This window comes from Limulus polyphemus, unplaced genomic scaffold, assembly GCF_000517525.1.
Source record: "Limulus polyphemus unplaced genomic scaffold, Limulus_polyphemus-2.1.2 Scaffold1076, whole genome shotgun sequence".
NCBI lineage: Eukaryota > Metazoa > Arthropoda > Merostomata > Xiphosura > Limulidae > Limulus > Limulus polyphemus.
The window spans coordinates 247175-261302 of record NW_013666686.1 but is presented as its reverse complement, the minus strand read 5'-3'; the positions used below and the strand labels follow the sequence as shown (position 1 = coordinate 261302).

Below are 14128 nucleotides of genomic sequence, written 5' to 3'. Positions count from 1 at the left end.
TTGTGTATATCATATATATACATATATATTATTCATACCTTCGATGTACGGGACACAAGCAGATTTTGACATCAAATTTTAGGGTAAAAAAGTGCGTCTTATACACCAAAAAATATGGTAGATATTATGGTTTTTATTTGGTAACAAAAATAAAGCTGCAAAAGTCACTAGCAAACTGAATGAAATTTTTAATAGTGTCCTGCATATCTTAATGGCATATAACTATAATAATAATAATAATACAACAATTCATCATAGCACTTATGACATCAAATTGTCTTTTCTGGGGGCCGGAAATGTCTTTTGATGTAGTTTAACTGTGTGCGGTGAAAGGATTGCTTGTCATCTTCATCCTTAGCAATAGAATAGGTAAATGCTTGAATCAGAGCAATACCTCTCTCTGCACATTCATTCACAACTTTCAACCCAACAGCTGCCTTCTGCATTACTTCATATTCTGGAATCCCTTTTCAGTCTTCTGGATTATTTTCCAGGAATGCCTTTGCTTTCTCTTTCCTGTTTAAAGTTAAGACACTGAATATGTTAAAAGTCCTCTTTGTTATATAGGATTACAAAGGAGCCTTGATATTAAAGTTCTTCCCCTCTAGTCAATGAACATTTTTCAATGAATGTTTTCTTTCTTCTCTGGAATATCGAGATTCTTCACCATTTTACGTTTAGTAGTTATCTGAACTTTGTCAACAAATAGAGCCAAACTGACTAAGTCTTCTGATAAATGCCATAAGTGCCGTTTGAAGCCTGCCATTGCAGCATCGGCAACTGAGCAATCTGGAAATGCAGATAACTAACATCATGCTGAGGTCATTGAAGGGTGCAGCTGTCGCTATAGGAGCTCCATTCAAGAAGTAAATGTCATTCAAAGCCTAAAGTCTGTTTCTCCTGAAAACATCATTCCACAAGACCACAACCAATCAAGAACTGAAAAACTGTAATGTCATCTGGCATGATATTGGATTACTACCTCTTAAATCTAACAACCACATGGTACATGACCCAATTATACAATACTGTACAAAATAATATAACAAAATTATGAGATTCTGCAACAGTATCATTGTTTGCCAACCAATAAACAAAAAGTAATTAAGAAAATTAACTGGAGAGGTAAACTTGTGGCAAATTTCTTCAAATTTATGACACTCTTAAATACTGATGTATTTAATTCAAAATTCAGTCTGAGGTCTATCTCCATATAAGGAATTAAAAAATGCATCAGAAGCTCTCATTTGTAGCTTTCATTTTTACCATTTATGCATGGACCACCTTAATGAGCACACTATAACAGTGATGGTCAAAACATACTATTTAATTAGATAAGAGTAGTATAATAGCAGTGTGTATTAATGACTAGCTGACTTTCCTCTAGTCTAAAAGTTCAAAATTAGGGGCAGCTATGCAGTGACAGTCTTTTCATAGCTTTGTGTGAAAATTATAAATTACAAGCAAACTCTCTTGTTTTTGTAATTGTTGTATTACAAGTGGTCACTATAGTTTAAATGTAAGACATATAGCAGCAATAATGTGCATGTAGCTTTAATGCTGTCAATGAAAGATGAAAAAGAGTCTTCTACAAATCTTAAGCCAAAAGCAGCAAGAAAAGTATTCCAAACCATTATTAAAATGAAAAATGACAAGCAAAGATGAATGGTCTGAGAGAAGTGATGATCATGTTTATGTACCATTTAAAAATCAATGAAGATCTTAAAACAAAATATTCAAGTCTAAAGATTAAGCATAAAAAACTAAGATAAAATCTTGAAACCAGAAAGACAGAATTAAGACACTTTAAAAAATAAAAAATGAAATTGGTTAGTTGAGGTACCCAAATATTTAGCTCTACAACAAAAATTTCAAGACTCATTTTCAAGTTTAATTTTATTTATTTATTTTTGTGTGTAGGGGGTGGGGGTTTATAATAAAATAGTACAATCCATATACTCCTCTTTTTTTTCCTTCATTATTTACTTCTACTAGTTTCATGGCTTCAAAGATCACTCTTCACAATATAGTTTTAGAGCTAATTTGTAATAAAAACATTCCAATACCACTTTGCAACTAAAATAATCTGCATGCTATATACACAAAATATCAACAGCAACAATCCAGATTCACTTCCTTAGAAATCTTAATTCCTAAAGTTAGTTCAACTGATAGATTTTGATAAGATACCTAGATCTTAAGATTTTTAACTATTCTTGAGTGTGTTCCTGTGTGGATGTGTAATTAGCATACTATCTCTTCTTCATTGTATTTAAAAGGAGATTAAGAAAAAAAAGGTTTGTGATAATTTCAAAACAAGAAGATAGGAAATATTTTATATTGATAAATGCATTATCAATTACATGTTACTGTTCATTGTCTGAGTGTTGGTGGATATGATGCAAGTTTGTGTAGTCAAGTACAAATCTTGGAACAACACATATGAATTACATTCAGTAAAAATTTCCCTTTTGAAGATATATTCACTCTTAGACTTTCAGAGTATTTTTTGACAAACGAAACAGAATTCATAACTAAAATTTATGAAAAACGATCAGAGCTAACTATATTTACTACAAATAGATTAGCCTGTAATAGATAGGTTTACTACATGTAACTGCAAAAGATGAATACTGTTTTACATCTTCAAAACAATTCTAGAAATTTTGCTATTTGATAAACATATGTATATTAATAATTGTTTTTAGTTAACATATGACAAAATATAGGCAACTTAAAGCAATGTAAATTGTTTAAATATAATTTTAAAGAAAGATAAATATGAAATATAATTATTTATTAAGCAGTGCCACTAGAGAAAGAGTGGAAGATACTGAACAAACAGAAAATGGTTGTGGGAAAGGTGACAAGTTATTCAAATGAATTAATAGCAAATTATCCTGTGTAATACAAACATATGTTAAGTGACAAAAATTCAAAAATGAACGTTAAGTTTTTGTATAACACCAGATCTGCTGTTTTACTGTACTGTAAAAAATCAAACTATTATTGTTAATGTACATGTTATGTTTGTTGTTTAAACTTATTATGTCTCCAAGTTATTATTTATTATCTATAAAAGTACACTTTCGATAAATGAATGATAATTCATCAGAAACATCTCTCTTCTGTAATTTCTTATTGATTCTGGTCAGGAGAGGTTTCTTCATAGGTTTGTAAGCTGAATTATTTGCTTTTCCTTTGATAACCAAAGAAAATTTTATACTTCACTGAAGTCTGTAGGTTTTTCCTCAAAATGTAATTTTTTTTTTTTTTTTGGTAAGAAAATATCAAAGAGAAGAATTTTTAAAAGAACTATTTATCTGAAAAAACTGTATATTAATAAATAAATGAAAAGAAAAACAAAAATCTTTCATAGAAAATACGAGTTCAAGGTTGATAACTGTGTGTAAACTTCTCATAGTAAATAAATTATTATTGTACATATTTAATGAAAATCTTTTTCTTTTCTTTTACAAATGTGTGAACAGTAGATTGGTTCCGTGTATTTATTGTCCATGCTAATGTGTTGTTAGTATTTTAAAACTCAGTATATGAAAAAAGTTACACAAAAAAAATACTTTTCTTTTTTTTCTATGTAGCAATAAGTTTCATTGAAGAGTTCAATAGTGTGAGAAAATGCAATGACTTAGCCTTCTGGATACAGGTAGGTCAAAGTGTGCATGTCACAACATTTCTTGCAGAGTAATATTCAAAATTTAAACTAGTTATAAATGCAACTCAATAAACTAGGCATCAAACATAGTTTATGATTTATATTAATATTAAGCTAAAATGAAAACTTATAGCATTTATTCTTCTTGTCTTAATGAGTTACATGCCATAAATAGAAACTCGCATGTCACACCTCTCTTAGCCATGCTGTCTTTTAAAAAAATGTGAATAATTATCTGTTATTTGTTGTTGGATTATTTATAACGAATTGAAAAAGAAGATGTTAATTTATTGCTTTCCTTATGATGTTAGCTCAATTCTCATGATCGGTTTTGAGTTATTCTGCATCAACTTCATAATTTGCTATTGCTGAGATTGCCTCAACAAAGAAAAGGAAATTATTTTAGCACACATATAGTTTAGATAGAAAGCCAGTTAAATTATAAGTTTTAGAACATAGTTATATTGTTGCATATTAATATTTTGTGTCCTAAGTTGTGTACTTAAAATTAAGTACAGTACTAACAAAACCCCCACAAAAAATAGTACTAACTTTTACCGAGACTGAAAGCAAATAGTACAAGTATTAAATTTTTATTTTCTATGTACATTTTTTATATATATTGTTATAAAAGTAACTAAAATTTAAAAATTAAAAACTTGTTAGGTAAGGAAAATTAAATAAAAAACAACAACAATAGCACAAGCACAGCTTGTTGTAGTTTAATTGAGTGTGCTGGTAACTCAATACTTCTCCACTGTTATAAATCACTTTGGAAGAAATCTAAGTAGCAATAAATTTAAATGACCAGAAGATTTGCACTGTATTAGCTTTGGCTGTAAGAATAAATAGTGTGTATTGCCTGTAACAATACTCAGTCATTTCAGAAAGAAGCAAAAAGGTTAATTTAGATTCTATATATTTTTGTGGTGGTTACAAGGTTGGTCAAATGGACCAAGTTTTTTTTTTTACAAAGACATTTCTTTTTCAATATTCATTTAGGAGCTTCTACAGGTTATGAAAATGAAATCTGAAACTAAAATGAAAAAAAAAGGTATTTTTATTCTTAACATAAAAATCACATTGCACTCAGATTAATCAGAATCTCAGTCAGATTCTGATTCCAAAATTCATAGACAAATCTTAATTAAAAATACTTAACTAAAAAAACATGTCAGAATTTAGAAGAGATCAATAAGTCCTTTTGAGAACGAGTAGACAACCACACACCTGTAGGTCCTAGTGGGAACCAGAAGGGCATTAACTTGAACTGTAAACTATTATAGCTAATTAACCTACTGGGATGGCTGACAAAATCCTACTATGTGGTTAGATCTATTAAACAGTGGGATTATGGAATTTTTTTTAATTAGAAAAAATTCTTTCCATTCTTCACTTTTACTATTAAGGAAATGTGTACAAATATTTTTTTAAATGAGTCTTACCATCTTTTTTATCCACATCTAAAGACACAACATTTTTTAGCCCATTAACTGGAAGCACAACATCAGCTAAATATGGAACATCTAAGGAGATTTTCCGAATGTCTGTTCTGCGAGCAATAATCAAGAAATTCTGCATATCTATAAACATACATACATACAAAAAGAAAAGAAAGAAAATCTATTGTAATCACATTTTCTTATCAGCCCTTACATAATCTTAAAAGAAAATGTATGTGTTTTACTTACACAATGGTCATTATGAAAAACAATTTTTCTTTAAAATTGTAAAACCTACATGACGGTAAGGACAAACATGCAATAATACCGTAATTTCCCTATTCATGTTAGTAAAATACAATAAAGAATATGATGTATAAGATATCTGAATGTAAAATACAAGTGTATAACACAAAATCTTGTTTTTCTTCTTTACTTTAAATTATAGTAGAAGAAAAAATAATTACTGAATTTATATACAAGATTTTGAAAATCTTGACGACAAAAATCTGCTCCTTCTATTTTTTGGTGAATTTTTATAATACACCATATATATATATTTATATTAATTGCTAGCTGGAAATATTAATGGTGGAATGGAGACCAGCATTAATAATAAATACACACATAATTTAAGAACCTCATTCATACCAAGGTTTGAAAGCAATACTTTACATTAGTAGTATAAGAAGTCTGCAAAGTTTCAACAAAAATGTATTTACAAACAATCAGTGGTCCATACCTGTGGCACATGTTCTTTTATCATCCTGTAAAACAATACCAGTTGGACATGCACATGTATAACCATCAGGCAATGGAGCAAGAAGACAAAGATGACTACAGCCACCATTGTGTGATCGACATGGGTGTGGTACTGAAAGTAAAAGGGAGAATTGTTCAAATGAAAATGGTGAAAACAAAACAGTTTTCAGTATGTATAGTGTCTTTATCTAAAATTATAAAAATTTGTTTCCATAATAAGGTTTATAAAGCAGAGATTATTATTAACTTAAAACTGAAATAATTATAAACATTTAAAATCAACTAAGATAAAGATAAGTATTTAACTAGAGTACTACACAAAGAAATACAAGTTCTCTCCTACTTATTCTCACACATTATCAAAGTTTAAACAAGATACCACAACTTATTTAATTTATTAATGAACACAAGTATTAACTTTTGTATTTTCTTTATACAATCACTTCTCAACCATGGAAACTGAAACAGTACATCTACTATCACAGAGACTAGATTTTTACACAAATCATTTATAAAGTATAAAATCTAGTTTACAAAAAAAGATTACAAAATTTTCTATTTATTCTTGTACCTTTAGCAGCTTAAAATGAAATGCTTAATGAAAATAATAAACTGAGTACTATTTAGCCTGAACAATACAAGTACCAGGTTGACGTTTTCGATGGAATACATGGATATCCATCAGGTTTTCCAATCCAGCTAAGACAATAGCTCTATCTTTACCAGTTTTTTTATTGGCACTCTGTATGCTAAATTTTTCCCAATCAGTCCAGTACACCAGATCTTCAAATAAAGCAAGACCAAAAGGATGTGGCAAATCACTAGCAATCAATACCTAATAAGTAAACAAGACAGAGAAACTTTAGTAAAGAATAAAACACTTATTAAATGAATTTCTTATTCTTGTGTACTAAGAAAAAATATGGTAAATTCTATATAACCATAAAACAAACATTAGATAGTACTAAGATTAAAACCTTGTTACTAAAATTAACAGACTCTCTAAATATGTTTAATAGTACTTGAATTAGTATATATTGAGGGCTAACATACAAAACAAGCTCTATCTATTTTATATTTATATCAAAGCTGCTAAGGCTACCTGTCAACATTCCTAATTTTGAACTACTGCTCAGAGAGATAACAGCCAGTTAGTAACACCCTCCTACCAAAACTCCACTCTAAAGGATTATCTGTCACTCTTGTAATGCACCCACAGCTTAAAAAGCAGTGAATATATTGTGATACCACACAAAAATTAAACTTAATTCCATGACTTCAAAATTCAGAGCTCTACCACATGGTCAAGTTATCAGTTATGAACTTTTCATTACAGACTATGACCTTTGCCAATATCCACAAGCAACCCTTTACTGACAACTAACAATTTTTAATTGCTACAAGGTTTGGATAAACTATTTTCAGTAGCAAAAAAGTACTATAGCTGATTATTTTTCTGAATTAAATAATTTTATTAATAAAAATCTTAGTGTAACTTGCACTCTTATTGGTCAAACACTATTCTCAACCTTCACTGGAGATAACTTAACAACTCAAAATTGATTAATAATAATTACTTCTGATAACAGAATATTACTTTAAATCTCACTTTCAAATGGTTATTTTTATAATTTCAGTTTGAGCAATACTTAAATTAGAATATATGCTCATTAAGAATTGTATAATTAACTGTAATTAACAAATAAATTCAATTACCTTACGATTTCGGCCATCGAGTCCACTCAGTTCAATAGTTTTCATACCAGCATCTGCCCAGTACAGTTTTTCTTTTTCATAATCAATAGCTAAACCATTTGGCCAGGTTAGATTGTGTTCCACTATAATTACTCGTTGAGAACCATCCATTCCAGCTCTCTCAATCTTTGGGTTAATCCCCCAGTCAGTCCAGTACATGTAACTAATAAATTGGAGATAATAAGCTCAAATTTGTCATTTACAATAATAATTACTAAGATATATGCTATATACAAGTAATTAGGTCTGAATTCACCCAATACTTAAGTTAAAAAGAACAAGTGATCCATCTAAAGTCTGCACTATAAACTATAAGTACACAATTTAGAAGCAACTTTCCAATCTATTTTCTGAAATACAAAAGATCATTCTTTAGAAAATTAATGTTCCTATATATTTCTACATTTTGTGAAAAATCTATACTACAGCGATGGGTTATATCAAAGTTGAATCAAATAATGATAAATAACAGTAGCTTCTTAAGACTGGCAAACTGTTTAGCTACTTAACTTGATTGATTAGGGGAGACGGATATTCTCTAAAGGCCATTAATAACAATAAAACCAAAGTTGGTATTGACAGTACTTAATCTTTTTCAATCCCAAGCCAACAGAGCAATACAAGTTCTCCATTACTTACAATGAAATATGGCATAAGAACTTTATCTTCAAATTTGGGACAAACAAAATGTAGGTTTTTTAAAACTTCAAAGAAATTGCCAAATTGAGATGGCTGGCAATCTGATCTGGAATTCATTAACAAAGATATTTAACCAGTATCATGTGATTCTGACATAAAGCAAGAATAAACATAGAATGAAAAGTCAGAAGCCAACTTCATACAATATCAGTCAGTTGTTTTTTTTCTTTTCTTCTATTCATATGAATCTAGTGGCATTGAAGGCTGTGGATGGAAGTAACAACTTAGCACACACACTTTAAATACAACACTGTGACTGAAGAATTTTTCATAATAACTTTACATTACTACACTAAAATATTTTTGGTTTAATAATGCATAAGGAACAACAACAACAAAAAATTTAGGATGCAACTTCATTTACAAAAACAATTGAATATGCAATAAAACAAAAGTGACCAGTAACTGTTTGAAAAGTTGAACAATTTTGTAACATAAATAAGCTGAAATAATATATAATATTATAGAAACATCTTCAGAAGCAATATGTACAGAGGTTGAGTATGTTATATTAATACAATTTTGTAGCCTCATTACATTGGTACAGTCCATGTTGCATGTCCAGAAATGCTCTATCTGATGAACATGCAACTTGACAATAACCATGCTGCATATTTTAAATTAAAAAAGGCTTTGTCATAAAGCTGTCATGTCCAAAGCAAACCACATCTACCTGCATGGTTTTCATAACCTGTGATGTATAAGGAAAATGGTTCCCAGAACAATTTTAAACAGACTGTGATGTATAGCAACACATCACATTCATTGAGTACATGATTATATTTACATGTTCTCTTACTGGTATATTGGATCAACCACCAGATGGTTAGAAACATACATAAAAAAAACTTGCAAATTTGATGATTACTAGCATATCAATTATACATAACTGTGTGATCAGTGAATGTGATGTAGCAATACATTACAATTCATTTAAAATCCTTTCAAGAGGAAAAACTTTACATTAAACGACTCTTAATTGGTACAGTGCTTTGCACGTGAATATGAGAATCTCTAAAACCAGTGGTACTGTCTGAAATACCCACAATACTTTCCTGTCCGTGACATACATAATTCAGCTGAAGATGAACCCTTTCTCACATGGAAAAGTTGAAGCTACCAGTTACTTATGGGTCCGTTTCTGCTCAGTTTTGTGCTTGTGTTGTATTGCAGATTGATATAATCAATGTTAAATATATGACAAGACTGATCACTTATTATTCTAAGGCACTATATATATTAAAGATGGAACTCAATAAAGTATGCTAAACAGTCAATATATTGTAACATACACACATATGTATATTCAAAACTTAACATATTCAAGATAAGAGCTAAAATATGTCACAAAACTTTTGATTTTAGTTGCCCTCTGATATGCAAAACATGTAATAATTTGACTCCAATATTTCTTAATCTCAAAACCCAAATACAGATTACACAACAAGTTCAGATTAACACAAAGATACCGTAATTGAGTGAAACTGGCTGTAGATGATGAATTGTTGTTTTAGATGTAGGATGTTAAAGATTTGAGCATCAATATCTGTTCTTAATATTTATGTATATAGGTTGATGGAAGGATTGACATACAGATAAAGATAAAAAGGAATTTTAATTCCCTCCAAAGTGTATGATTAAATGGAAACAATGTTCTTGTACATAGTTTCCATACTTTTGGGATTACAAGACCACTAAGTAGTTTACAAGGACCTTTTTAGCTTACCAGTCAGCAAGAAATTAAACATTTCATGCACAACTATCAGTTGTTGTTTTTTTGTCAGCCTGTTGTTAAGCATATAGTTTAACTCTTTATTTAAAATTTTAAATAATTAATTTAGTTTGCTACTCCTGAAGGCTTGCAAAGATTTCTGTTTCATACTTTTATGAAACCATCATAAATTATGTATTAAAAGGTACTATGAAGCGTGTGCGTTAACCAACATGATTGCAAATAACAGACAGAAAGTGAGTTAATTCTGTTCATAGAGTCTTTATAAAATCTATAAAATGCACAGTAGTACTTTCCCAGACATTAATTAATTACTGACAAGGTCTTAATATGAATGAGACCAAGGTTCACAGGATCTAGTCTGATGGTGGATGGTCTATTTGATACTTAGATGTTGAGGACAATTGTCAATTATTACCTACTTTTGATAGGTGTCTATCCAACACTACGAATGGTGCTTGCAGGCTCTTAATACATTTCTTTTCTTTTTTTTAAATTTATACTTGTTCTTGCATAAAGCGAGAGAAGAAAAAGTTATACAAAAGCATTTTATATACATCATAATAAAATATGAGTAAAAATGAGAGCAAATATTCAACTAAACCCAGTATTGGCTTTAAGGGAAAAAAAAAAACATTAAATTTATTAACACACACCAACTAAGTAATTCACTTGAATCAGACCAGAAGTTGAAAAACAATTCCAAGTTAGCTGTTTTTGTTTCAACATAACTATTCAAAACAAGGTTTATTTTTTTAAAGACAAACCAATTTTCTATGAGATTATTCACCAATGACATCTACTAAAGATTTCATGAGGGTGGGTGAAATACCAATAAACCTTTCCCTTATTCATTCGTAGCTACCATGATTCTTATTCTATTACTTTGATTCTTCCCAGTTTTACATCACTGAAATGAAATTCAAAGGCTTTTCCAGGCCCAGAAAAGCAAAATTAGATATTCTCATACTTTTTCTAGACCCATGGTATGAATTCAACTTTATGAAATATTATACTACTAGAAACTGGTTTCTTTAAGCAAATTTGTCTCTTACTCTTCTGGTATATATTCTAAAACTACAGCCTGATAAGTAACTGTAAACTAACAGGTTTTAACATTAGAACGATTATATCTGAAGTGTGACCTGCCATAAAATTGGTTACTAGTAGTATAAAGTTTCAATATGATATTTGTAATAAAGCTGAATTCATGAGAATCTTTTGTTTCCATTATATTTACCTTGAACAGTCATGCATGTATACGAGTGTTTTCACAGATGAAGACTGAGAATAGAGGTTCAAGCTGATACTGCATAAGTCAACTATGTGGGTTGTATTTCTGCAAATAATTCTGTTACTACAAAGCTTTTCATCATTTCCACATTGCAGTTGACACACCAGTTTTCTCTAACACTTTGTTTTTAGCTTTGTTGTCTGAAAAATTGCTTTACAATATCATCTGTGGGAAAGAGGCTGTTGTTCAGGCTCTTTCACTTCATTGGCAATTCTAACATAACTGTGATGTAATCTTTATAAGTAGTAGACTGTTTTTGTTAGCTTTTTTTTTAAATACACACACACACACACACCTTATTTTACATGTTATATATTTTCTCAGTACATCATTAAAACTGGAATTAGACTGAGATTAGTATAATAAGCACAAGCTTTTGATAGGATTTGTTTTCAGGTTTATACAGACTTCTTGAGATAACAAAATCTGTTGATCTATTACTAAATTTTTCTATATTCACTTTCATCAAATTTCCTATTAAAGTCCATCAATAATTTACCACCACTTTTCACAAAGTCCTAAACTTGACGACCTTCTAAACCTAACATACCCTGAACCTTCTCTCTGTCACAAAGCAAAACCATGTAATAATCTTGAAATAAACACTTCCTTCAGCACAACTGCCCAAATGCACTCTGATCTAAACTCTAGTAAGACTTTCAGACTACTCAGAAAACTGAATATACTGATATACTGGGATAACAATTACAGAATCAAACTGTACCTAAATCCCTTAATTTAAATCCACCAGCTACAATAGGAGCTAATGACAAATTGTTTTGTTCACAATGGAAGAAAATTCTTCATTCCACCTCACTTACACTTACAAAACTCACTCAAGACTTCTGCAAATCCACATTTGACAACCTGGAAAAGAAAAATTGCTGCTACAAATTCCAAGAACACGATATATTCCACTGAAAAAACTTGATGCATTTATTAACAAAACAATAAAGACTTTGGAAAATAACGTGAAAAGCAACAACAAAAACTACATCATGATCTTTCATACAAGGAAAAAGGTTTCTCCCATCCAAGCCACAATTTCTGTTTAGAACAAAATATTAACTTTAAGCAAATCCATACAAGTGCCATATGTAAGTCACTGGTTAATAACTCCAACAATGTAAACACGTACATTGAGTTCACTCCTAAAATAGATCCTACTTCTGATTCCACTAACATAGTCACTTCTCCATCTGATCGACACAAATCCAAGAACACTTTCAATATCTTCAATCTGTCCTCTAAAACATTAACCAAAGCTCAACACTAACTTCTCAGTAAAGGTCTTAATTTTTCTCTTACCCCTGAAAATATAGATAGTTTTTAAGTCTTTTCCAACCTCCAAGAATTTGTATGCAGATTAAGAATTCAAGAATTTTTTAACAACCAAACCACTGAAAGAAATAATTGACTCACAGTTTAAAAAAAATCTTTCTTGACACCCCCAGCTAACAGGGAATCACATCTAGAGTTTTATTACTGCAATTGAAAATGAAGTAATTCAAGCTATTAACTCTGACTCAAAAGTACAAAACGATCTCTCCTATAGTGAACATTCTGCTCTAATTGCAATGAAACACAAAAATGAAATTATTATTATTATTAAACAAGCTGATAAGGACAGTGCCATTGTCATTCAAGATAAAACCGACTATCAATGAAGCTTATCAACAAGTTAATGACACAAACCACTATAAAAAGGTAGATTTGGACCCCACACCACAATTTGTTCAAATTATCTAAGATATGCTATGTAGTTTACAGAAAATCCAACACATAAGTCGTGAAACTTGAGAGTTCCTTTCACCTAAACTCATCCAGGTCACTTTTACAACCCAGCAATCCTGGTTGTCCCATTATTTCTAATTGCAGTATGCCTACTGAAAACTTGTCTGCTTATGTTGACCACCACAAAGTTATAGCCCCTTTGTTGATTGATGTGTAGCACCTGACTAATAGAAATGATTGACATGTTAACAAGTCATTACCACTTAATGTGTTAATCTTGAGATCTCCAGGTGATAAGGTATTTTATAAAAACATAGTTCTGACATTAAAATACAAAACTTACTTAAGGATAAGTGATTTACTGCAAAAAATTATTGATTAAGTATTTAGTATACAATGATTAGTAATTCTCTAACTAAACATGGGTCTTTTTCAGTTCATTTTATACTAGATATATTTAATTACTACAGTTCCTTGGAAAACCTTTACTCTGTTTCATTGCTTATGGAAAATTTCAGTAAATTTGCACAATGAGAGGTATAGAACATCTAATCTAAGCACTACCCACCCTCCTATGGGATCCACAATGATATCTCGAGGCCTGTCTAGACCTTCCCATACCAAAATTGTCCTCATGGTTCCATCTAGGTTAGACACTTCAATACGGTCAGTACCAGAGTCTGTCCAGTACAGGTTTTGACTAACCCAGTCCACAGCAAGACCAGCTGGTCTCTCAAGGTTACTATCAATGACCACCTGAAACAAATATTCTCCATTTTATTAGCATGTGAGTAATTAATTAGTTAATAAAACAAGCAAAACATAAAAAATACAGCTCAACTTCTAATAGAGAATGTTCTACAACCACGGAAGCAATTATCCATAAAAGTCCAGCATATAAAAATAGACAGATGGCAGTTGTGTGACAAAAATAACCAACCTTTTAGTCAAGTATATTCTTGAACATGAGAAGAAAGTGCTTAGGTAGGTATGAGGAAGCAAGCTTACAAATCACAAACTCCACTAAGGTTGTA

General features: G+C 30.4%; 1 protein-coding gene across 2 annotated transcripts in view; it reads right to left on the bottom strand.

The window, feature by feature from the left end:
- LOC106462022 (low-density lipoprotein receptor-related protein 4-like) overlaps positions 1–14128 on the bottom strand; it is a 168853-nt gene that overhangs the window by 21549 nt on the left and 133176 nt on the right. For both annotated transcript variants that reach the window (XM_022389133.1, XM_022389134.1), the window contains exons 14-18: positions 13663–13850; positions 7597–7798; positions 6526–6715; positions 5861–5992; positions 5122–5259 (exon numbers count right to left, since the gene is read on the bottom strand). In XM_022389133.1, coding sequence (XP_022244841.1) covers positions 5122–5259; positions 5861–5992; positions 6526–6715; positions 7597–7798; positions 13663–13850 — 850 coding nt within the window. The remainder of the gene's footprint in view (positions 1–5121; positions 5260–5860; positions 5993–6525; positions 6716–7596; positions 7799–13662; positions 13851–14128) is intronic.